The 27,598-nt window shown below is 33.4% G+C and overlaps 1 protein-coding gene across 14 annotated transcripts in view; it reads right to left on the bottom strand.

Annotated features, from left to right (window-relative positions):
• ATRNL1 (attractin like 1) overlaps positions 1 to 27,598 on the bottom strand; it is a 487,687-nt gene that overhangs the window by 277,397 nt on the left and 182,692 nt on the right. For all 14 annotated transcript variants that reach the window (XM_068688793.1, XM_068688795.1, XM_068688794.1 and 11 more), the window contains exons 21-24: positions 27,459 to 27,511; positions 5,424 to 5,518; positions 4,703 to 4,781; positions 3,536 to 3,693 (exon numbers count right to left, since the gene is read on the bottom strand). In XM_068688793.1, the coding sequence (XP_068544894.1) occupies positions 3,536 to 3,693; positions 4,703 to 4,781; positions 5,424 to 5,518; positions 27,459 to 27,511 (385 nt within the window). The remainder of the gene's footprint in view (positions 1 to 3,535; positions 3,694 to 4,702; positions 4,782 to 5,423; positions 5,519 to 27,458; positions 27,512 to 27,598) is intronic.

Genomic DNA, 27,598 nt, shown 5'->3' with positions numbered 1-27,598 from the left:
GCTACTGTTGTCCACGAAAGCCTATAACAGCTATTCTTACATGTCATCCATATTTTCCAATCCACTTCTGCAATACAGGAAATGGAGATATGTGGCATACTCTTCTAATAGTTCAACAGGAAAATATCCAAAATTTGTGTGCCAGTATAGAACGACTACTGAATTCTGAGAAAAAAATGGTGGCTGTCCATGTTGCACCTGATAAAAGTGCTATTTGTGGAAACAGCTCTTAGCCAAAGATGTCCTGTATCACCAGTTTTCTAATGATCGTTTATGCAGCTTTGACATATCTCTGCTTCTCCTTTGATGTCAAGGACAAAAAGATCTTATAGCTAAATAAAATGCTTTTAGCATCAGGAAATTTAAATGCATTTTCCTGAGTGTTGCAGAGAAACAATGTTACTCAGAAAGCACCCAGCTGTGTCCCTCTAGCCATTATGGATGGAAGAGAGGGACACTGAGTAATGGGGACATAGAGCAGAATTTTACAAAGTAAATATATATTTTTTTTTTAAAGAGAACAGAACTTCATACTTAGTTTCTATGTAGTTTCTATGGCTGGTAAGTAATTCACTACTACCTAGTGCTGAAGAGGTGCTGGAGTGTTCCTACCTAGTGCTGAAGATTCTGAGGTCACTAGGCTCATCAGTGACAAAACCAAAATGGGTCACTGGGTAGTTGCCGATTGAGAGTTATCTCACACCAACACATCTTCAGGAAGTTGCTGCATGGATACAACCTCCACATATCCTTTTTTTCAGAGTCAGAAAATCACATTTCGAAAGAGGATATTTTATGTTAGGATCACCAGGGAGGGATTTATTAAAGTTTAGAAAAAGAATCAAAAATTGCTGAATAGGTAACACATAATAAAAGTACCTGAGGAAGCAACTGTAAGACACTGATCCAAATAAATAACTGCATGCTGGGACACAGTTTTGTTTCTTGTACATGTAAAAATAATGAAGAGAACTGAACGCAAAGATGGAGATAGTATAGGTGACTTGGACAGGAAAACAGTTCCTTCTGCTATAGAAAATGCAATGGTAAGAGCAGTAATTTTAGCACCCAAAGCCAAACCTTCCCAGTGAAAGACATAAATAATCTTAACTCCAGTGCCAACATAGCAGGCATAAAAGAAGAGTGGTGAAATTCATATGAACACAACTTGAAATATCAATTACAAGGGAAGTTAAGGTCATGATATCTGCTTCCTTAAGAACTCATTCTTTTTATAATCTATTTTTTACAAATCCTAAGGAATAAAGTAGATACAGGGGACTGGTACTCAGATTGTATACGAATCATGCTAGATGTGCTGAAGAGAGTTTTTAGCCCTCTGCTAAAGTACTGTGTTATCTTACTTATTCATATGAACAAAATACCTCTCATGAAAGCTGCAATGATTTCTTTAACTCTAACAGGATTAAATGAAACCTTTAGTGGTGAATTGATATAAATTATCACTATGCTTTTAACCAACATGTTATGACCAATGCAGCATGACTGCAGTCATTGAAAGAACTGCAACACAAACAGTTCAGAGTTTAGACCATTTGTGAATGGGCCAGCATCCCGTGATATCCAAAGCCCTGCACTGGAACGCAGGGCTAGCTGTCTAATCACCACAGAAACATAAAGGTGGCTAATTCAAGAACATGAATTTTCAAATGGTCTAGAAGTCCTTCAGAGACCATCTAGAAGAGTTCCTCATTCCTAACCAAACTCTAATTCATCATCAGTATCTTGAACCTCTCAAAGAGCCCTGTCACAGTAACGTCATTTATGTAAGGATTATCATCCTCTAAATGGCTGTTCTCTGACATGACAATTGACTGCAACCACCTTTGAGAATATGAAATGCGCTTACAGATGTAGATGTAAAAGGTCATAGGTATGAGAACTGTGAGGTGATGTAGTACTAGGCTTAGAAATTACAGACTCTGGATAGGAACAACCCATTACTTCCTTCTCTTAATCTTAAATCCTAGGAAGACCAATAGATTTTTAAAAAATCTACTAGTTTATGATTCTCTACTAGAGAATCATAAACTTTACATAGAAAACTAAATTTGTGTTCTCTGAAAAGTTCCCTACTCCATTTATCATTTGAAAACCTTATCTGTTGACAGTGTACCAAAAATAATAAATTAATGGGGATAACATGAACTTCACTTATTTCCTTGTAGAAGAACAAATCACAGTATGAAAATGTTGAAGGATAAATAACAATCCTGTCAATTTAGGAAGGCAAATAGAGAGGATAATATCACAGTCCTGAAACTTTGTTTCTGTAGCTGAAGCTTAGCATTCTTTTTCCTCAGCATAACATTCAAGTGAATTCATTTCTAAGTGGAGTACGAGGTTTTTCTCTTTTCTCTTTATCAATCATTAAAACACATTGTTATTAGCGTGTTACGCTGCAAATAGCAACAGCACAGGAAGGAGCTGCAATCTGCCAACATCTGACAAAGATTTGCACATCTTAAGAATACATCACCTTAATAACGGTAGTCTTGTAATGATGATAAAGGTATCTTCCAATCTTATAGATGAAAGGAGTGTGTAAAGCATTTGCAGTTTAAATTGTTTCATGAGTCTGTTTAGGAAGGCTATTTGGCATTCAAACTTGTTTTGTCCTTAGAAAGTGGGATTGGTGGATGGGAAAGATACCCCTAACCTCAGGGGTTTTATGCATAAATGTTAACTAGTACATATATAAGTGTGAATAAGTTCTGCAAATTTATCTTTGGACACCGTGTAACATATTCACAGATATCTTTCACGTCTGATTATGAAAAGCCTAGCTATAGCCAAAACTTGGTCATCCAACATTAAAAGCACCTGATTGATACAGGGGACACAGTATTTACAAATACAGCTATAGTAATGGTAATTAAATGGTAATTAAAAATATTTCTGGAACTTCTAGCAAAAAATAATACATCACTGTATCTTTTTTTTTTAGTCTGCCACACATTCCAGAAAATATTAAAAAAATTGATTCCAATGAAGTCAAAGAAGAATATAAATTCCAACCACATACATCTAACATTAACTCTGAAGTATGTAATAATGCACTGCAATGCAGACATAAAACCTTTTAAGGTAGTACGAGGCTAATAAAGGTCATGATTAGTGAAAGATTACAAATATCTAGGTATGTATATACGTAGATAATTGTATGTCATCACATCACATGATGACATACAAGTTTCTGTGTACAAACATATTTTATTTTTTTTTTATGTACACATTTAAAGGCATAAGATATCACAAATTTACAAGTATGTTCAATAATGTTAACTTCAGACTTAAAACTGACAGCCTAAAGTCTATCTCATTTGAGAAAGGAAGAAGAAAGCCTCTCAACCTCCAAAAGTACAAACATCATTATGGAACTCCTCTACAAAGAAAATACTATGTAATATTATGCAAATAATACTGTTTGTACAATTGCTTTACAAGTGAAATTTAACTTCAATGCAGAGCTAAGATGTCTACATCTCCATAAGCACAAAACAACTGTACTAACCTGTATTTTGATTGGCCATGAAAAATTACTGACATAGACATAGAAAGTGATGTTTGGGTTGCTCCGAAAGTTAAATTTTTCACAAGAAAAGCTGTCTCTGTATTCCTTAATATTAGCCTTAGAAACAACAGGAATCTCTTCTCCAGATATTGTTCCAGCTAAAAAAAAAACAATAACAATAACATATGATGTCCTGATACAGGACATCAGAACAGGTATCTCTTCACATACATACAGTGAATTTACGAAAACTCTTACTCTGGTTTCAAAAAATCATGAACGAAACATAAAATTGATAGAAGTTACATGAACTTTAGAATAAAGTTGTTATGATCAGCTAAACAGCTAATATAGTTTATTCCAGTAATTTATATTCCATTTCAATAAAAACTCATAGGTTCCTGTTGACTAAATTAAAATAAAGGAATAAATAGAATTTGCAAACTGTGGTATGTTAAAATACAGAATACAATACAGAAATAAAATACAGAAATACATCTAAGAAGAAATTTATGAGTTGATCCAAGACTCTGAACCTTCAGGTTTTTATTTTTTACTTTATTACAATTTCATTGAAGCATCATGCTTCTCCTTGGATGTATTTTCAGAAAGTCAATAGAACCAATTCAGAGAAACTATCTAAATAAAGCTTTTCTTCCTTGCTATTAAAACAAAAAGGAGTAATGGGGCTGAAAGTTGGAGAAAAATAGATAAGCAGCTCCTTTTATCAGCACACACAGACGAACTTTATTGTTTGATATCAATGTTAAGGTTAATAATTAAATTTTTAGCTTGAACGCTGAAACAAAGAAATTAAAATCTCAGTCTCTACAGTAGTTAAGGAAGCAATTTATCTTAATTAAAATCACAGCATTTCATAACACTGTCATTTAAAAAAATTAAATAGACTACAAGCTTTTTCTACCAAAGTCATTTTAATTGAATAGGAGAGAAAGTTAACATATTAATGAAGCTTTGTTCAAATTGCAAATTATCATCTGAGCTTTAAATAATATAATTAATAATGGCATAATGATAATGGCAAAAGAATACATTTTGTAAAGTTTTATTACCAAAATCAGCAACAAAGAGACAATTGGGTTAAAACAGCTTAAGAGATCATGAAATCATATGGGAAAAAGACATCATACCAAAATTCACCCTTACCTGTAGAGCCAATAGACCATGTAATATTGAGGTTGAAGTTGTTTGATGCATTAATTGATATATCCAAATTTTTATTTGACTGGATACAAAAAAACAAGATAATTGAAGTTAACAAAATGTATCAGAATGTATTTGAATATATTGAATGTATTTGATCCAGTGCACAGAACCAAATATAGGCTTACAATCATCTACCATTTTTCAGCTAAAACAAACACTCTAATATACAGTCTTCCAACACAACGGCAATTGTCTCTTTTGCTTTGATAAGAATAGGTCACAAGTAAGAATATAACTTCACCAGTTATCTTTTCAGATTGCAAACCACATAGTGAAATAATTGTCTTTGCAAAACTAAATGAAAAAATGCATGGTATAAAATACATTTAAATTACAATTCATAAACGATCTTTTTCATCTACTAATAAACATTCCTTAACTAAAGGGTATGTTTCTATAATTCATCTCAAGAAGATATTAGAACTCGTCATTCGTGGGACTAATAATAAAATAAACCAGCTGATAAACTTTTACAGTTGATCTGTGCTCATTGATCTAGCATTTAGAAATTTTTCTCACCAAATGCACTCAGTTTCCAAAAAGATTTGAAATATTTCTAATACTGATAGACACTTTACAGACTTTTCATTATGATAAAATATAATGGAAATCTCAGTCATGACTCTTCAAAGCTTGCCTAAAATTAATCATATTTTCTTACCTGCTCTGGATTTGCTATAAAGTTTATGGCAGTGTGATGGCGATCATCCTCTTGTAATAAGCTGAAGGTAAACTGGTAATCAATCAAAAGGCTGTCTGTGGACAAAACAGAATGCAGAAATAAAATAGATTCAAGTGTGCATACATTAATAAAATGTTATGCAAGCACTTAGAAATTCACTGTTCACTTTTATTTTAAAAAGCACAGGGTAATCTAAAAGTCAGAAGTATTCATATGACATTTGTACTACAAATTTTTCTTTCAAACTATTAAAGAAACAGAGGCAAGTAACTGCCATTCTGTTTCTATCTGTTCCATTTCTGTCACTCAACATCAATGGTACTCCTCAACGACCACCTCAGATTGGCTTAAGTACAAAAGGGAGAAAGGACCCAAGCCATGCTTAACCCTTCCTAAAATGAGAATAAAATGATTGCAAACTGTTGGAAGACAGAGATTTTGAGCCATCCCATGTTATTCCTGAAGATGGACGAATTAAATTAAGTCTTAGCTGGGTCATAGAAACAACTCTAGAAACAACTGTAAAGGAAATTTCTGGAGATGGGGGCTGCATTTGTCAGGCTGAAGCAGGTTTCCAGCACCTCTGTAATACAAGAAAAAGAACCCATCAACAGGGATTACTGTTGCTGAAATTCATAGAGGGGTCATGGAGAATCACAGAATACATTGTTCAGGGCAATCAGACAGTCAAGAATCACCAGAGCTCTCAGAGAGTTATTATATAAATATATTATATTTATTATATAAATTGTGTTGCAGTTTAATAATCCTTGGACAACAGGAAGCAGAGGTGGATAGGGTGGATCTTGAATGCTCTGTTACAGGGCCAGATATCTTCAGATCTAACAGAATTCTTTGACCAATATGGCCTTACAAAGATCAAAAGATTCCAGTTTTTCCTCTGTTATGGGAAATAAGGAGGTGCCTTATAAGTGTAAATTTACATGATTCAGATTAGTATTTTCTATGTGTGAAAATATGATTAGAACAAAATTATCTTTGATACTAGACCCTAGTGAATAATTCCGATGCCCTATTTTAATCCCTGTCTTGATAAGATTGTACTAGCCACCAACAACACTCTAGCAGAGCACTACAATAATAAAAAAGTGATCATAAAACCAAATCAGTAAATACAAAGAGTGACAGATTAAGTCAAAAGCGGAAAAAAGCAGTGTCAGCCTTTTGTTGGACTCAATAGTGTGCTTACTGCTGACAATCACCTTTTCTGCTGCAACACATCATCTGAAAACATACACTCTTGTATCCCATGGGAAGTCTGACACAGAAGAAGAAAAAAGCTTACTGATCAATGAAGTGTGAATGTAGCCCAATGTATTGCCCTAATAATTGAAGAAAATGTTAACTATTTTTTTCAGAGTATGGAAAGAAAATAAGAGAAGTAAATGAAAGGAATTACAGTCACCACATTTCAATTAATCAAATAAAAATAAATTGATTTTATCATCAAACAGATGCCTTAGACAATGAGTTTTGATTAGGTATTTCAAAGCTTATGAAGGTGAAAGATGAACATATATTATTTTTTAAATAATCATTTATTGATAGTACGCTACACTTCTATGATATATAAATAAAATTAAGAAAGCTTCAGTGACTTTATTAGTAACAATGTGACATATCTATGTAGTAATATGTAGTAAGATTATTATTATACCTATTACACAGTAACAGGACAACAAAAGATAGGAAGTAGAGACTGATCCCTATTAAAGGGATTAATAAATCCTTTCATAATTACGACTTGTAAGGCCAAAGGCCTGCAATAATTTGTAAATATGTTAAAATGTGATTTGGTTAGCCTGGAATCCATGAAATACAAATAACTGCTTTAGTACAGATCTTTGCAAATTGTTGTAAATATATTGTGGACTAGCACCACAGCATGCACTTCCACAGATATTCTGGCTACTACAAAGACTACATGCAAGTAGGCCTTCAGGACATGGCATGGTATGGTATGGTTGATTTCTCACAATATAGAGCAAATTTTTAAATGCCATGGTTTTCCTCTAAGCCTAGATTGTGCCCTCTCAGAGATGCAGAATGTCAGCCAAAAACCAGCAGTGATATATGTTTAAGACATCATAAGACAAAAACAAGATTAGAAACATGACTCCTGTCACCCAACCATAAAAAAGAAGCACTTGAGTTTAAAAACTTAAGTCATTTAATCTTAAAAAAAAAAAAAGTTTTTTTTCCTGTTTTTAAACAATTTTTTTCCTGTTTTTAAAAAAATTAGCCAACTAAAAGCAACAACAACAAAACACACCCCTCTGTTTTACATGCTAAAAGTCAATGAGTTATGAACATATCTTCCAATGATAAAAGATGCTAAACTAGAGAGATTGCCATAACTTTACCACTTCCAATCACCCCACCACCACCACCATTTACTTTTAGTCACAAAACAATTGAAATAATAAATCATGAAAAGCAGAGTTGGTTATGCATAGCATCTTTTACACTCAACATGTCCCAAAAAATTTTATGGAGCTATCAATTAGCAACCACTCCATTACTAGTAAGTAGCAGAGACAGTTATATATCCCATGCAGTAGCCGTTATCTCCATTACACTACACAGACAACACTTGCGATTCTCAAAAAGACTTCTGAGAGTAGATACACAGACCTTCAAAGGAGCCACAGCACCTTTCACTTATGGCAAGCCAGCCTTATAAAGTGGGAAGAGATTTCCACTATTCAGAAAGCACATTTCTGAGTACTAATGAACACAAATTATGAAGTTTTTATTTCACAGAGACCTGCAGTAGAGGGCAACAAATCATCAAACCTATCTTGAACACAAAGTGGATGCTTGCAAAGTAGAACTATGTATCTCTTCACAGATGATTCAAATTCAAGGAAGATACCTGGAATGTACAAGACTTGAACATGACAAAGAGCACTGCCTATTGCAGTTACATGACTCAACAGTGCAAATTAAAGAGATGATACTACGAAAAGACTCCTTTACATCTTTCTGAGGACTGCAAAAGTATGCTAAAGAAGTTTCTTTTTCCTCACAGCTTGGAAAAAGGTTTATTTTCATAGTAAGGATTCTTCTGGTTAGTGAAAACTTTGAGCAAGATTTGCCTGGATCTATTCCTTCAATCGAACATCCCACGTACCTGTATGGCTCTAAAGCTAGATTTTATTAGAGTAGAAATTGGAAGAACTAATTTAAGAGGAAATTCAAAGTGAGACTAGAAATTAAAAGGGACTGTAAAGAAGTCATTCCTCTACCTATTGCATCTGCATCTTATTCTAATTCCTCCCTCTCCTCTAGGTTTCACCTTCTCCAGACAACAGGCAGAACAAACAACTTTCCTTTGCACTGTCAAACTCCATCCTGAACATAAACCCCAATAAATAATCTATGTTAATGCAGTGTAAAAGCACATAAACAAACTAAGCAGTTACTCAGTACATCACACCGTTTCCCAATTCATAGTGCCATTCAGTCTAGACAGCTTATCTTGTAAATATATACAAAATTTAAAGTGAAATGTAATTGTATAAGTATGACTTGTTCTGAATAGTTAAATGTACAAATAGCTAAATGGATAATAGCTGTTTATAGCACACTTAAATAGCTATGTAAAGTACATTCAGTACATATTGTTGACATATAGTTCCACGTATTTAATGTCAGAAATTTAGAGAAGCCTTAGATTGTACTCCATATATTTTTCTTTCTCCTGTAAACTTTGATCAAGCGGACCATAAGTATTTTTACCCTTTAAATAAACATGAGACTTTTCATAAGTGTTTCTGTTTATAAAGACACACTCACATATAACAGATTGATTCAATCAGGAAATAAATCTTTCACAGCTATACAGAAATTAAGAAATTTCACTGCATTTACATTGTAGCACAGGATGAAAACAAAAGCAGAATACAAATAGTAAACACAATCACCTGCTATATTAGCAACACCTGATAAAAACAATATTATAATTTTCAGCTGTCTGATCTATACAAACAACAAAGTTCCAAGTCTTTTCAAAATCTGATGAGCACTGAAAATAAAATAAACAAATGCAACCAACATTTCTGTAAGAGATAGAATTCAAAATATTATCAATGACTATTAAGTTTCAGAACTTAAACATTTAAGTTAATAGAATGATTTCAGTTAATTATAGAAGAAAATGCTTGACTCTCCAGAAGTACAATTGATACACTGTTTTGTTTTGATTGTGGTTTCATTTTTCCATAAGAAAAAATGAAGTTACATTTATTAGTTTTTCTTAGGATATCTTCATTTTCACATTTTTTTCCATATGGATTTACACTTAATGATTTAAACAGAAATATTTTTTTAAAAATCTAGAGGATGAATCCCACCTTTGTTCAAGACACATTTCTTCAATCTAGATTTAATTCTCAGCACGTTTTTAATTCACAAAGTGTTAATTAGCTATAATGATTTTCTAAAGAGAGCAAGTAGTTAACTATGTTGACCACTGCATAGATTCTCCTCAGAACTATGGAAAAATGTTAATGACATTACAGAATAACTGTTGCATTCTTTTATTTTTAAAAAGGGAACAAAAAGAATTTACCTGAACCACATCAGCTTTCTAACAGTAACCTGTTTTTTCTACACAGCTCCAGTCTTTTGGAAATACTATACAGTAGACTGTTTCATTTTAGTTTTAGATTGTTTCAGTACAATGTTAATATCCAACCTTTATTTTTTTTATTTTTTTTGCCATCATTCTTCATCATTACATTTTCCCACTTAATATTTTTGAAATAAAAATAAATAATTGTTGTTGCCTTTTTTTTTTTTTAATGTATGTTCAGAATTTCCCCACACCAATGGGTGAGAGAAAGTCACTGAGACATTACCACATAACAAAAGTAATCCCACCACTTCGAGCTGTAAAATGACTGTAAAATGCCTGGCATGTTTGGTCTGCAGTCCAGACCTTCACCTCAAATCTGATACAAGTTACAGGCGACTCAAGTGCCAGGCAGAAAGAATTTAAACAGCCACATACTAGGGTATAACCAATAACTCCCCTGAACTTCAATGTCTAAATATTCAGGAAATATTCCTGATGAAAATGTTCTTGAGGACCTAGAAATCTCCTACACATATGCATCAAGCCCACATCCCACCACCACATGCTGTAGTTTGAATCTACAAGCTTGAGTCAAAGGTTCTCAAGCAGCCAGCCCTGTACTCAGCTATGAAGCTCAGCTACTGCAGAGTTCAGCCACCACGTTGCTGCAGCACAGCCTCCTCTTCAAAGATCTCAACATGTTGCATGCTCCCTTCTTGTTGGTAGTATTAAAACCAGCTCTTCCCATTTTTCCTAGCAGGTTGTGTGCCACTGTCATCTTAGTGTAGGCAAAGGAGGAGCAGCAGCAGGACTCAAACCTCCAGGGAAAAAGGATTCAGTGTGCACGCACATGGAAAGAGGTAAGAGTAAGTCAAATGATGCAGGCACTCAGCAGGCAGAGGGGAGTCCTACAGTCTAATTTCTGTTCCCAAGCCCACTCCTTCATTTTGTATTAAAAAATCCATGAATAGATGAAGATTAAATAGATGAAATAGAAAAAGAATGTTGGGAGCTAAGACCACAATACAATCCTGACATCAACGGTCAAATATAACAAGGTCTTACGGTTATTGAGCCTTTTCTTACCTCTATTTTGAATTTTTCAAAACAATTTACCAATTTCATGGTCAAAAGATGTTACTAAATCAATTCAAAATGTCACTAATGAGCACATGTAAGAACACAACAATAATTAGGCAAAGAAAGTCATTCCATTAAATGAGAAAATAAAATTTCAAAGCAATAGTTTAATCCTAATATTGCTGTTAATTTTCAAGACAATGTTCTCTTTCTGACAGCCGTAACATTCAACATGGCTAATATGGCTTAATATGGGAGTTTTATGCTCACATTCAACAGGGAATAGACCTATTCTGATACTCAAGCTTTTGTATTAAAAGAAAACTGTGTTTTCTAAAATGCCAGATTGTTTCCAAAAGAAAAAAGGCTGGACAGAAACATTTAGAGATTTTAGTGAAGTTTTACTTCACTATTTCTGAGTGCCACTAAAACACTATAAGAATATATAATTATGATATTCTTTAAGAAAATGGATATGTGTAATGTAACTTAGTGGTAAAGTTATGTACAAAAAGGTATGTTAAAGAGGAATATCAAGACTGTAAAATGAACCACTACAATCAAGGTTGCCTGTAAATTATTTTTGGGTGAGCGCTCACTTAATGGGCAGCTATTCAGCACTTTGTTCTATGCTCAGTACTCAGTGCTAGACCCATGCCTCATTTACTACACACTACACAAACCCTCTTCTAAAGACCGAATTAATTTCTAATGTGGCTTTCTATAGTATTCATCACTATCATTTTCAAAGTTCTTCAGAAAAGTTAATGAATTTGTTATAACATTACTGTGAGATGAGCAGCCACTATTAGTCCCATTTTATAGGGCAGGAAATGAAACAAAAGAGACCAAGGACAAAAACATCTATTAATTGTGAGTTGCCAATCCAAAACACTTAGAGTTTAATTTTTCATAATATTTCAAATTATATAATACTACATATGATCATTCTTATTTTGCAGCTCCTTCCATCATTCACTGTGATTCTCTCAAGTTTTGCAACATAACAGGAAAGGAACATACACATTCATCTACATGATCACTTATTTCTACCTCACAAACAGTTCCACTCCGTGTATTGTAGAGGGAAAGAGTATATAGCTATGATATTAAAAAATGTATAATACTGCCTTACTAAAAAAAAAATAAAAAATCAAAAACAATCATGCCAATTCTGCTTTACTGGCATCCAGTGCCTATGTATCATATTTCAGTAAGGGAATTTTATTAAGTAACTTTAAGAATCAGGGTGGAATAAATTCTAGAAATTTGCTTTTCTTTTGAGTTGAGGACCCTTTCCCGAGGTCCTTCCAGTAAAGCATCCCAGTTCACTTCTGCCAGCAGGGAGGAAAAAACGAACCTGAGCTCCCAGCAAGGGAGCAAAATATATACAACTCAGCACATTCTTGTAACTTTCTATCTTCAGTATTTTGACCCCAAAAATTGAAGTTTCGCATAAGTTCTAAGTCAAAAGTCCTGCAGTACATAACACACAGCCATAGAGTATGCTACCAGACCCACAAATAACAAAGCCTATTTCCTTTCAATGCAACTGTCTGATTCATTCAATTGACCTTATCTGTCATCCACTGCCTCATTTTCACTGTTACATTAAAATGTTGAAGTTCAACATTGCTTCTCCATTGTGACAAAAAGTCATGTTCTATAAATGCTGAGGATCATTTGATCTTCACCTAATCAATGACTGAAGTGATTTTCCATACTTTTTCTTGATAACTTATAATCACAATTAAAGTGTGCTGAAAAGCATGGTATGGGACACCAAAAGCTGCCAGAGTGACCTTAGTTCAGAGGGAATGCCTATAGACAATGTGAAATTATGGTGGATAGATAGTCACTAAATTTGCAGTGAGAGATGATACACCTGTACGAGTGGTAGCCATGAAACAAAATCAAAATGTTTACTAGCAAAGGATGGGTAACAAAAATATGTGAAACCTCTTCGTTCACTAAATAAACGTCTGGCCTACTCATACCTATGTACATAATAATAAAAACTTTTAAGATCACAGTTAAGAAATCATATTTCAACCATACATTCCCACCTGTAACATTATTTCAATATTTCCTTTACAGTGGAAGGCAACCAGGCAATTACAAATACTACTGTTCTATTTTTTACTTCTTGAAACCACCTTTAAAGTTAGAGTTTGAACACTCCCCCACCTGCCATGACTGCAACATCACAGTCAGTCTACCCACATTTTCAATTTTGGGATCTCTCTATTCATGGTGATTCTAGAAGTTAGAGTATAACCTTTTCATTGTTCAAACTGTTTGCCTCTCTCCTACTCTTCCAAAGTGACTGCTCTCTATTTTCACTGAGAGTTTGTTGAGAACAGTTCTATTTATATTCATCTTTGTCAGCAAAAATGTTGCTTTGGAAACCAAGTTCCATTATCAAATGCTATAAATCAAGTTCATTTGTGACCAAAATAAGTTCCACTTGTATTACATCAAAGTTAGGGGGTTACCACCAGACCTATTTTCAGTCAGGATAATTGTTTTGAACTTTCAGAGCAGCTGTCTGATTCATTCCATCATCTGTATTGAACAGTCATCCACTGCCTCATTTTCATTGTTATATTAAAATATGTTGGTGTCCGACATTGCTTGTCCATTGTGACAAAACAAAAAGTCATTTACTGTGAAGTCTTCACTATGAAATAGCAAAATTTGCATTTTTTCTATACATAATGAGAGTGACATAAGTTTTATAAACCTCTAGCAATTACTATTTATATGCCTCTTTCCATGTACAGAGATTGTGTGAGAATGAATTTCACAGAAGTTCAAAGTTTTAAAAAACATACAGCAACAACAAATCTGTGTTTCTTTTAATGCACTTTAAAAAGATGAACTAGGCTAAAACGCTTACAAAAAGACATAGGAACTATTGTCATAACCAACAAATTGGGTAACTAAATATTATTTTAAACACGAATCATTTCTCCTACAATAGTTTTTGGAAAGGAATAGTAAGCTGTCAATTTTGATCCTAACGGAGGACCAGATACAGAACAATCTGACCTGTGTTAAAACTTTATTCAATTAAATGTTGCTAATAGTCTAGGCTCACTCTACCTTAACTAAAACTTTCTGAAGACAATGGATGTTTTTCTAAAACAGATATTCTCAACAGGGAGGATTAGTAATCCTTGATTCTCTACTGACTCTAGAAAGACCTAGAAGGCTAATTAAGTCTGGACATAGGTTTTAAAATGTAATTGCTTTAGAAGTAATTATGTAGGTATGTAAATGTTCTGGTAAGCAAGGGAAGACTTTTTACTGAGATCTAAAAGCTGAGGAACAGTTATAATTACCTTGGTTTCTTTAAACCAAGACTTTAAAGATGACCATAGACTTTAAAGATGATCCAAATTTTTTTAAACCATAGACCACAGCCAGATCTCAATTTTTCCACAGATCCTTCACCAAAGTCTTAACTGAAAAGATTACAACTGATGGATGTTCTAGAAACAGCTGTAGACCCTTTACAAGTTCTGCACAGCACCATGGTCAACAGAGTTTGGAAAAGCAATGAACTAGAATGAACTATGAACAACGTATTAGAAAAATAAGTAACAACAAAGAAAAGTAAGTGCATCAATTGTCAGTTCTTTACCAAAACAGATTTAGAGAAAAGTTCGTGATTTCTCTAATTATGGCATATTTTAAAGCTCATGCCACGTGTATTATGTCTAGTCAAAAATATAAATATTACTTGATAGTAAGGACTGCTCTGCTCCATAAATGATGTTTTGTTTTGTCACAAGGGGCAATCTTTTTTATATCTTAATTCTTGCAATATTCTTGGAGTGTTATAAAAATGGGAGAGAGCAAAGTACAAAAAGAAAACCAAGAAAATTTATCTCATTAAAATATGGAAGACATTCCAGCTTATTTCTATCTTAAATTTTCTTTGTGATCTAGATGCTTTGGATGCTTTAAAACATTTGTATTAATGTTATAATTAATGTGAAAAAATACTTTGCAAAATATTTGCATAAATACTCTCTAACTTAATTCTATTTTTTCTTTAGATACATAGCTTACACATATTGAAAAGATCTCTGATTTGCTCTTCTAGCAACTGATATGGAACATCCATGGAAATATATAATTAAATTATTTTTTAAGTTCATTTTTTTATTGCCAAATAAGGATGTTTCTTGTCAAAGTTATTTTAAATCTTGCTCTTAATATGTTCAGTGTATTATATAATCCCTATAAACACGGTACTTCGTTTCCTTTTAGAAATAAAGAAAGGTACTTTTATTTTAAAATGAATCAATGCCCATAAAACTACTTTAGGCATGTCAAATATGCAAAAAATAGTTAAAGAATTGTGCATGCTTTTGTAAATGTACATGCCCAAGTTTTCATACAACTTCAGTATATATTTTCATACAATCACTTCTAGTTGGATTATTAGCATAGTTTTTATCCTGGCTCTTCAATAATTCAACACAGACCTCAGCAATTAAAAAGTAACCTCTGGTTGATCAGGCATTACAAGGAGACAGAACATGTACTTTGCAAAATGGCTATAAATATACACAGATAAGTAGGTACACCTTTAATATCTCAACATTTTCAATTTTTTTTTCTCCCTTTTTCTCATTATCTAGCTGAACTTTGCTTAAGAAGCCTTGAATCTACAGTCTTAAATGTCAGAATGTACTCCACATTGCTCAACTCTACATGATTTGTACAAAACACACAATGTAAATTGAAGTTGAGATGTTTCAACTTTGCTGATATTCTTTGCTGTTTCTCAAACAATTTTAACGTTTTAGTTCTGAAGACTAAAATCCCTTACAGTAAATGAATCCAGACCACTGTTAGCAAAACTAGTTTATACTGAACAGAAATGCACGTAGTATACCTCAGTGTCCAGTCTCCTGTATTTTAATGTCATGAATTGCAACGAGTGTTTGTATTGTAAAAAATGCTATGCTGAAGCACTACATTTGCACAATGGACAGCCAAATATTTTTGCATTAGAACTTCGAAAAGAAGATGCAAGATAACACCTTTTCATTTAAAATAAGATCAGGTATACTTAAAGTAAAATCTGCTGATTTAAATAATAAAATTCTTACTGCTTTTGGCTCATGCAAGGAATTGAATGCCAATTCAGCAAAAAACATTGATGGAATATTAAAATTTCAATCATTTATAAATGAATTTACATAGCTCAATCATCCAGTCTGCACACCCTTTAAAACAAATAGGAAGAAATACCTCAACTCTTGTTAGAGAGTACAGGCTAACAAGAAGAAATAAAGAGAGGGAACCTTGGCCACTGAGGCAGGGCTCACCAACTCCTTTCTGAACTAACTTGCAATACTCAATTTCTACCTCAAACAACTGTCAGACATTAAAAGTAATACTGTATTTTCTTAGCCCTATTTTTTTTCTGTAAAACTGTAAAACAGGAACTGGCTACAGCTGTGTTTTCATTAATTTATGACCCTTTTGGCCAGGGAAAGAAAGTATTGCTAAGCTAAATGAACCAATGGAATAAAACTTTTCTCATTTATTGTTTTGTCAGATGAGTAGCTTAATACAGAATGATTTCCATTTTTTTCAATGATATCAGACACTAACTTTTTAGGAACTGGATTACCATGCAAAAATGAACATCAAACTATAATGAATACTATGACAGACTGCTCTTGCTATTTGAAAACCACTGATCATGCATATCACTTACATGATCCTATCATGCTGAGCAATCCATTACAATGATCACGATCAAAGTAACATATTTGCATGATGTAGTTTTACATCTTCTTCCTCACATGAATTTTTTCTTTCCATTATTTATTCTACTGTTCATTTTAATAATGACCTCTCTTCATCTTATCTTTCATTAGCTGTTCCTAAGGCCTAATTCCTAAAGTTCTAACACTTCAAAATCTGTCTAGCCTTATTTTCATAAAACTTTATGTAAGTGGTATCCATTTCTACTCAAGACTAGAATTCTGAAATCATCACTTCTTGACAAAAATTAAAAAGTGTGATTTTTGGCCTTTAAAAATTTTTCTGTTCACATTTTTCACAGCTTGTTGTTTCTCCAAAATTATTCTAATGGCCACAATACTCATTACAAGGGGGTAATGCAGTAGAGCATATTCATTTACTCATAAAATTAAATACAAAAGGACAAATCAAATATATGTACATATTACTTTTCTACCAGTGTATCTTCATATGCCTTGACAGAGACATTTTTCAACTTTCCCTTAATGTCTTGTTTGCTATTGTATCTATTTTGCTAATGTGTATTGCTGCATTTTGACCTCATACAGTTTGCTCTTCCATTTTATGTCAGTATTACCATTTATATCAAGTGCCTAGTAAATTACATTTTGCTGTCAATGGGTTATATTTCTGGTATATATTTTGAAACAATATTTACAATTCAAGCTAAGAAAAAGTAACAATAAACTAATAACAAGGTCTCACAGATTACTTTATAATATGCTGAAATTGAGCTGAGTTAGGCAGTCAAAGAGAAAGTCAAACTTGACAATGTCCATATTTTAACATAATATAAATATTCTTAACATTTATAAAATCCAAGTTTTTACCGTTGTCTTGAAGCAGAAGTGACCCTCTATTTACATGATCAAAGCCTTTCACCCATATACCCTTTAATGACTTCACACTACTAATTCTAAAGCAGAAAACATTACTGAATATTCTCTTGATTTTTACAAGTGTGTGCTAAGATTAGATGGTTCAAGATTCAAGATATCTGAATAATATACCTAGTGATAAGAAGACAGTTTCATTAGGTGCTCAGCCTGTTATAATGAAAGACACTAAGCTATCCTGAACAGTTCGTATTTGCCAGTGGTGAAAAACACTCAGCTGGCATAGACAAGTTACCACATCTTTCAAAGAACTCCGAAAGGAACTAACAGAAATTTTTCTACAAACCATAAACCCCTTTCCTGTTGAAGTCAGGTTTTGTTTTTTGTTTTTCTTCCTATTTCGATTGCTTCAAGATTTTACTACAGATCTTACCTCAAAGTCCCTCTGATCAAGAATTCTCTTTTCCCTGGGAAGTCAGCAATGGAAGCAATTCAACTGTAAAGCCATCACAAAGGTAAAAGAGCCAGTTTTCCCTTCACTGATAGAAGGTAAACTAAAGGAACACTGATGGACCCTTTCCTATTCCATTTGCTTCCCAGGCTTGGAGACCTTTGGGGCCTCCCAGGTGTTTGAGCAGTGGCAATCCCCATCCTTGTGGACATCTTAGGAAAAACAAATACAAACACAGCACACCGTAAGGATTCAAAAATACCCATCCCTATGAATCCCAGGTCAATACAGAGACTATGTAAAACATTGTGTATATACAGATCTTTGCATCAGTTTCCTTTTGATTCAAAAATCTGTTTAATTCATGGGCTAGAGTCTCCTACGATGAAAAGTGTTTCTTCTGAATGAATTCTCCAAGCCAGTTTCCCTCACAGATGTCCTACCAAGCTTTTCAAAATTTAGATTGTTATTAACAATAATGTTTCACACTATTACATATTAATTAATTGCAATAGTACTTATTATATTTACAAGATAATAATATTAAAATATTATAGTACCCAATGGAACAGACAATTAGGTGATAAAGTCTAAAATGGAATTTTATTTGCATACCTTTCTGTTTATCTATTTTTCGTTTCTGCTTAGGACTCAGAAAGATAGCTTATCCAGGGTAGTAGCCATCTTCATTTGACTAAAGGTAGTCTAAACAAATAGTGTTTCAAAACAAGTAGTCACTACAGCAAAATGATCCACTTTCTCAAAAGTCACATAAATAGTACATGCAAGGAGATGCCAGCTAGTAAATGCACTGTTGCATTAAAGCTATCAGAGAAAGAAAATAATTCTTATTTTAAAAACAGTGTGATTTCTGAAACAGATAAACAAATAAAATCCCCAACATATATATATATATATATTTATATATTTAACATATATATTAAAAAAAAAAGATTAACCTATTCACAGTAAAGTCTGTAGATGACTGGTGACAAAACTGTTTCTTTAGCCTGACAAAAAAAAAAAAAAAAAAAAAAAAACCATACAAGCCAACCTAGAATTTGGCAAATGAGTATGCAGAGCCTGGGGTGAGATCCTGATACTTTATTAGGAGCTTAAGTATTTTGGTTTGGTTATTGGCTTAATTCCCTAGAAGGAAACAATTTTTGTGGTTATTCTAGCTCAGGGCAAAGACTCTTTATCTGTTGTGTTGCTCTTTATATGCTCTCAGTCAGTAGGTTTGTTGAGAGAATCTTTTCTCAAATTACCCAGAAACATCTGAGTTGAAGGAAAACGTTCCGTAAGAATCTTGAAATACTAAGATTTATTTTTAAATGGAACTTCTTAAAGACAATGATAGGCGTTATTGGTACTGTATTTATAAATAATAAAAATTGGCTCATTCTGTATCAAAGTCAATCAGTGCTAGGTATATCAGTGGAACTAGTTATTCTAAGTCAAGCATGACAGTTTTACAATAGCAATATGTAGCTAGTTTAAATTAATGTTGTCCTAAAAGGAAACGTGAATTCTACAAATCAGTAGTGAAGAATCTAACTGCTGGTAATATCAATTCAACTAAAACATACACATTTTCAGTAGCTAAAATTTATTGTTTCTGCCCTTCAAGTTTCAACATAATTTTTAAATACATGGAAAATCTCCGTTAACAGTTTTAATAAAAGTGCTACTTGCTATTTATCTTCTAAAACACTCTCCTTGGAATGTTCTTGAGTTTAATCATTTTCTATGTATAGCAAGTCTGCCATCTAGTGCTTTATGGCCATCTCTAGAAGATGTTTTATTTCAGGATTTTTTTATTATTATTATAATTTTTAATAAAGGATATCATACTCTAAGTTCATGAATGCATATACATGCATGTGCATATACACACACACTACTTAAAAATCCCATTTTGTCTTCTTGCTGACAGCTTGCATTACATGTTTCAACAGCTACTCAGGCCTATTTGTATCTCTAGCATAAAGCCATCTTATAATTGTGTTCATTGACTGTGAGAGCTACTCAAAAACTAAGAGCAACCAGAGCTAAGTGTCATTCCAGATCTATCACCCACCTACCCCTAGAACAATTCTCTTCAGATGCTGCTTATGTCTGTGCTGTCAATCAACTCTTCTGTGAAGACGACGACCTAGTTTTCAAGTTTTCAACCCTTTCATTATGCCGGATTATCGAAAAGCAGGTTGACCACATAGAAAATTTGGTATAGTATTTAAAAAGATTTTTTTCAACAGTTTTGTTTCCTCCCCTCCTTATTTTAAAATTACATTACAAATAACATAATTTTATAGCTGCTGTTGAAAATTGTCCTATATTAGAACTTTGATTATAAAATCAGAAAAAAAAAAAAAAAAAAAGAAAAAGAAGCATATTCAAATAGTAATGACTGAGCCTGAAATTTATATTGACAGCAAAAATAAGTATGTGTTATGCTACCCTTTTGGTGTGAGACATTATCAAACTGAAGTTTCTAAAAAGTAATTAGAGGTAAAATGCTGCAAATTACTTTTAAAATCTGTTCTGTGTATCAAAGCATCTTTCTTGTTAGCAGTATTACAAAAAATAAACAAGCAAAAAGTCAGAAAGGAAAAATACAAACACCTCTAAAGGAATGCCAGCACTTTTACTCCAAAGTCCGGATATCAAAAACTAATTAAAATTTGTCTTCATTTTTTTTTGTTATCAAGTGACATGAATTTTAAATGAATGGACATTTTGGATATGAGAAGACATATAAGGGATATAAGAAACAAGAGTTTATTTTTGTTTCAGGTACCACTCACTTTGCATAACAGTGTCACTTAAAAGATTCAAAATTAAAATTGTATTTCATAAAAGAGTACGAATAATGGTAAGGAACAGCACCTTTCTTTATTTTACCCTTTTTTAAGCTCTGAGGTATCAGCAGTAATGGGGCTACTGCAGCTCCAGGACTGCAATAGAATCCTTACAAGGTTCTACAGCCAGAAGCAAAATTCCCTTCTTCTTCCTCAACTCCCTGCACAGATACCAGATTTTATGTTAAGAGCTTTCTCTGAATACACACTTCATGCTTCCTCACCAATTTCAGATATGAAAGTATCATTCTTCATCTTGGTAAGTTGCTGGTATACCAAGAGAATTGCATATTGCTATCCTTTCTATATGTACCTCAAGGAAGCAAGGAATAGTGTTATAAACTCTAATTATTTTATTGCTGAGAGCATGGAATTGCACAGTAAAGCCTTAAATCTATTAATCAGATTGCTCCCCCCAAAATTGTTACAAAATATTTAGTAGCACACATATGATCATATTTTCCCACAGTGTACTTCAAGTAAAATATAATGAAATTGTATTATTAATTAAATTTAAAATTAAAATGAAGTAGTAATAATTAAAGTATCCAAAGAATTTTTAAAAAATATATTAGTATTGTTTTCTTGCTAGTTATTACGTTGGATTTTTTAGTGATAAACATGTGAGAACTCCACAATGTTTTCTCTGGCTTTCCATTTATTCCCTTCACTTCCACTAGGCTGACAAGGAAAGCTCGGTGGTACCAAGGATGTGCAGTAGAACTGAACCTTAAGGCTCCTGCAGATGGGCCTACTGCCTTCCTTTTTTATATGCTTCAACCCAGAATATTTGCAATGGTGGCTGATCTACTGTGTGAAGGCTTCCACAAATGGCATTTCATAAAACACAGAGCTGAGACGAAGATTAGAAAGAGCTGTGGAGGAAAACACAATGAAGTTAGGTAAATAGTTGAAATTTGTACATTTTTTCAGACTCTTCTGTGGATAGATATTACTGCTTGCTCTTTTTTCAAAGGCTTTAAACCCAACAAATCTCCAAAGACAAATATTCTGGTAAAGACTGGGGGGGGGGGGGGGGGGAGGAGAAAAAAAAAAAAAAGAGAGAGAGAGAGAGAGATCCATAAATGGGTTTTAATTTTACAGAAATCCGTGAATTATTTAGCTCACTGCTTTTTTAAATTTTCTTCATAAGTGACCCATCCCCTCCTGACCTCTATTCATTACTGGATTCTCTTTCTCAAAGGTCATGTTCTAATCTCAAAAGCTAAAAACTGCTCTTCAGTGCAGTAGACATTATGGTATTACTCTGGATACATAATGCAGCTCTGAATGCAAAATGCAAGTTTCTACTGCTTTTTCTTTGAGTTTAGAGTTATAGAATCACAAAATATCTGCCTAGCCCAGAGATGAAACAACAGATTCATCAGAATTGTTAGGTTACTGTTATTTTACTGAAAGGCAACAACACTTGTATATTGCTGAACGTATGAGTTTCATACTCTATGAAGTGTCCTGCCCTGTAACCCACCACTGCTACCTGTTTCAAAAGAGCAACCCATCTGCAGAACCAAGTGGAGAAGCTACTAGTTCCCACTTTTCATTGCTGATAGTAGTAGCCAGAATTTATTATATATGTATGTTTTTCAACTACTTTTTCTTGGCTGGCTACTCAAATGATAGCTAGGAATTGTCAATGGCATACACAACTCTTGGGAGCTCAGCTCCAGGAGTGTAGCACTGCCTGAACCACAAAAAATGCTTCTGCTCACAATCTTCCTGGGGAGAACTTTAGCAGAATGGACAAAAGGAAGAGAAGAATTGCTTCTGCACACCTAGTGTTAAGTAACATCTGGAAATTCTGACAACCATGCAGGCAAACAACCATGCCACTGAATAATGCAATTTACACTCGCAGTACTGATTTGTTGTAAGCTTTTATGCCTGTGCACAGGGTAGTATCAGAAACAGTTGTAGTTTTTGTTTCAAATGTATCATTGGCACTGTGACACTCCAACTAATGTACATATAAAAGACGTTTTGGAAAGTTTTCAGCCATAGCAATATGGTTTTCTGAAAGAGGTTTATGCAGGAGAGTATAATATCCTTTCAAAACTAGTGATTGTTAGCAAGCCTATAATCCACCGTCTATCTAACATATCATGAATTATGTAGTTAAACTCTCATTTTCTCTGGAGCACTGGTTTAATTATTTATCCATTTATGATTTAAAGCATTGTGTCTGAATACAACCCAGGTCAAAATCATGAAAAGTGGCATTCATCCCAGGAATTCTTCACAATCAGTCTAAAACCATCTGGTTTTGCTGCATGTTTCTTTGCACCCAGAAGCACTGGTTCTGACAGCAGCATATTTCTAATGCTGACATGTGAAGAACTAATCCACCAATTTGGATGCACACTTTGCTATCTAGGTGTCACTGTTATACATCACACTAGCTCAGATACCAAAGAACAACAACAACAACAAATACATATCCATCATGACAAAATATTATATTTATGGTTTGTGTACATGCATAAGTCAGCTGAACAACCATCTCTGGCCTCCACTCAGCATTCATTTATATGGATTGAATCAGCTTGTGATCATGCACAGAAAGATTGGCTTCTAATAGAAAGGCCTGGAGATACAGAGCCTCCCTCCTAGAAACACAGAGGCACAATACAGAAGCAGACCTGTTCTCAACCTACAAGAATATTCACAAAGGAAAACAGAACTGTGGCTTTTAAATTCATGAAACTCTTTCTTTTGTATTTATATTCTCCTTTTTATTATTTATAAGAAATCCTTGATAAGGTTTTCTCTGATATTTCTAAACAACAGTATACCAAACATTCCTGGCCTGGGAAATCCTTCCTCTTATGAACTTCCTGAGCTGCAAATTGCAGGATGTAGAGATCACTATATGGTTGCCCATTCGATATAAGAGTATAGCAAATAAAAGTATAGTGAGTGTCCCCAGACATTCGTATTTGGCCACTACTGACAACATGGTAATAGAATAGACATCTAGCTACTCATACATTATATTATACATTCAGCACTTTTCTAATTCTTGTATCTATGGGTGAAGTTTGTTCTCATCCTCATACTCTGAGCATTTGTTTTCTCTGCTGTGTTTTTTCAGTCATGCAGAGAAGTCATGAAGAATTAAATTAATTTTAATAGAAGCAATGGACTGCAATTTTCACACAGTCTGGATAAGCATTGAAGGTTCTGCCTGTTATGGATGTCCTACTCTACTTTCATTAAGTTTTGATAATTCAAACGAAGTAGGAAAACTACTTAGGTCCAGTGTTGCCAAGTTTTGAAATGCCATATTAGAATGAAATCTGATGTTTAATAAGCTGCTCCTGTCACCCATAGGATTTGGTGACTTTGCTGCTCTGTTTATCTTTTTGTTTAGTATTTGTATTTAGACTAAGCCTCTACAGTGCTTCAACATGCTATCTAAATCTCATTTCTACATAAATCTTGTTCTTTTTGAAAATGCTAGATCTGTCTGTAAATTTTCCTTTGTTCTCATTGGTGCTCAGATAACTTCTACAATCTCAGCATTGTCTATGTACAGCAGTAATATTTTGCTTGCTCTCCTACATCATTATTAGGAAGAAACAAATAAGAAAGGAATTAAAACAATCTGTGCTATCCAACTGGCTAACTATTAAGTTCAGACTTTACTTACTAAGTTAAACAGCCTACTGGTAGTAATACTAGGTTAATACCAGTCACATTCCCCTTCCTAGGCTTGAAGACAGCAATGACAGGCAAGAGGGAAGAGAGAACTACACAAGAGCCAGGCAAAGTAGACAGAGAGCAAAAGATGGAAGCAGCTGAATTACGTACAGGGCAGTAGGTATTCACAATATCACAAGTTGCAGGAAGTTTCTCTAAGGGAACAAGTGTTCTCAATCCTGCTTTTAAGAGAAACTGAGGTCATCCCATAACATAAAAAAGTTAGCCATACACTCAGGATTGAATTCTGAGGTTTGGACTCAGAAAAACATTCAAATTCAGGATAGCATTTTCACAAGTCAGTAAAGTAAAATTTAAGCACATAAAACATAGCCACTTTGAAGACTGTGAAACTTAAGCATGTGACTAAAAACTTTCCTGAAGATCCCAACCACTACAGCAAATTCTTAGCTGTATTCCTATTTCAGTACCATTCACTGATCTTGATACTAAATGGTAGAAACAAATTTGTCTAGAAGTTTCATTTCTCATAAGTTTATGCTGCTAATAAGATTACACTATTTTCTGTTAATTTGTTTTTCTTCAGTATTTTCCTTCCTCCTGAGCAACAAGTATTCCTATAATGTAGAAAATAAGAATGTTCTTCACTTCAAGGAGAAGAAAAAGGGCAGTAGAGGTATTTAAAATAGAAAATTCCTACAGAGAAGTGAAATAAGCTTAGAAAAATATCATCCAAATGAGTATCTTCTACAAAAGCAAAACACTTTCTTACACAAATTACAGTCCATGGTAAAGTCATACCTTAAAATACTTCTACATATATGAAATCAAAGCACCACTTTATGACACATATGTATTTAATACGTGATTTAGCAGGTAACGTATGGTGCCAATAAGCAATTGTCACTGAAATCCTAGGTCAGTCAGTTATCCATAAATTAAACAATTATTTCCCATTATGATGCATTAACCACTAAATGTAAGAAACAGAATTCCATTATTTTAAATTACTTCAGGCTCCTTCTTACCTCCAGATAAAATAACCCTGAAAGAAGTTTATACATTAAATTTTAAATAACTGAAAGTATTAGAAGATTTATCATTCCAGAACAACAGGATCTTAAAAATATTTTGAAATCTGACAGAAGAAAAATAATGGTAGTGAGCTAAAGGTGAAAGGCTATCTTGAATATAGTACAATTTGTCTCCGATATGATTTATAGACCCAACCTGCAACATGATAGCAAAAATAAGGTTTTTCTTGGAGGTGCCTGAGGTCTACAAATCTCATTACTGTCATTTCTTTTCCATCTCTTAAATTTAATAGCATTTATTTTTAAAACACTAAACAAATGTTGATGCACACATCTAAAATAGTCTCAATAGCACTCTCTTCATTGTACAAACTGCTCATGTGCTTATTACCCATCTTCAAATTTATACAATTTATAAAAAATATATTTAATCCCATAAATACTGAAATTTCTGTTTGAAGTAATAAAAATGTATTATGGAGACAAACAACAAGTGGATTTACTTTTATTATTATTATTATTAACAACACCTTCAAAACAGTTTTAGGAGAATTTTCAATTAGGTCTACTTTATGTAAACTGTCAATAACGAAGGCACTACATAGGAAATAAAATATTTTGAAATGAAGTGAACTTCCATTTAGAAGTGTTACACTTGAACTTGTCTGTGATTAAAAAAAAAGCAAAAATTTTAAATAACTGACAAGAGGAATGCGTAAGACCTAGGGATATGCCAACATCTGTAATAATGTATACTTCAATTTTGTTCTGTAAAACATATCTGGTAGATGCAAACCATTTAAGGTAGATAGAAGTAGTCGTTTTAAAAAAAAATTATTAGGCAAATGATGCCTTAAAAAGATTCTAAAAGAAAACTTTCTAAAGGGATGCTACACGTATATTCAGAGATAAATCTTTATGCAAAATTAGGTTGGAGGTAGAGATGGTGTTAAGAAATAATATATAAATTGATCCAGTCGTCTAACATTCAGCCAGTATGTGCAAAAGTCACAAGAGATAAAACAGTGTTCTCCAGCAACACATATTTTTTTAATGATGATTAAAATACTTATTTAACATTGATATTGGCACAGCAAAATTGGCACAGCTCTCGAAGGGATTTCTGCACATGGGTAATAAGCATTCCCATCCCTTCAGGTCTTTCATTAAGACTATCAGAAATGTAATGCTTCAAAAGTTAATTTGCCTGAGGCATCTCTTCTACAACTAAAAGAACATGGAGACAACACACATGCTCTACCATTTTATGATCCTCTGGAGAACAGCTGTGCGTCATGTCCCTGGGAGGCATACCAGCTAAGCCATTCGCATTGTCCCTAGGAAATGCTCTGCTTTGCCTATTTGCATTTTCCCATCACAAATTCTGTCTTTTAAACAATGACACAATTATATGTTCATTTTGTTCATGTACAGAAATATAATGCTTGTTCACTGCTTCTAACCTAGGAGTAAGGATTCAACTTTCTGTATACTTTAATTTGCTTTCTCTTGGACAAAGTAATAACCAGAAAAGCCCAGTGGGACATTTTACTTTTCAAACTATCAACATGCCCTAACTTCAAAAAATCCCAAGAAAAATATTTATTTTTTCAGAGGTAATGAAATTGTCACACAATGTGTAAACAGCATTTAAGCACTAAACATTAAAAATATAAGTACTCACAGTAACATGTTCCCCTAAGCGGATTTCCAAGATACCTATTTTCAGAGTCACAGCTGCAGGGGGAAAAAGACAAAACCAAACATTCCCATTAAACACAGCATAGTTTTAACACAAATGCAGCTAAAATATTTATTCCAAAT

Source organism: Anas acuta, chromosome 7 (assembly GCF_963932015.1).
Source record: "Anas acuta chromosome 7, bAnaAcu1.1, whole genome shotgun sequence".
Lineage (NCBI taxonomy): Eukaryota > Metazoa > Chordata > Aves > Anseriformes > Anatidae > Anas > Anas acuta.
Note: the sequence above shows the minus strand (reverse complement) of the source record. Positions and strands in the feature narration are given on the sequence as shown.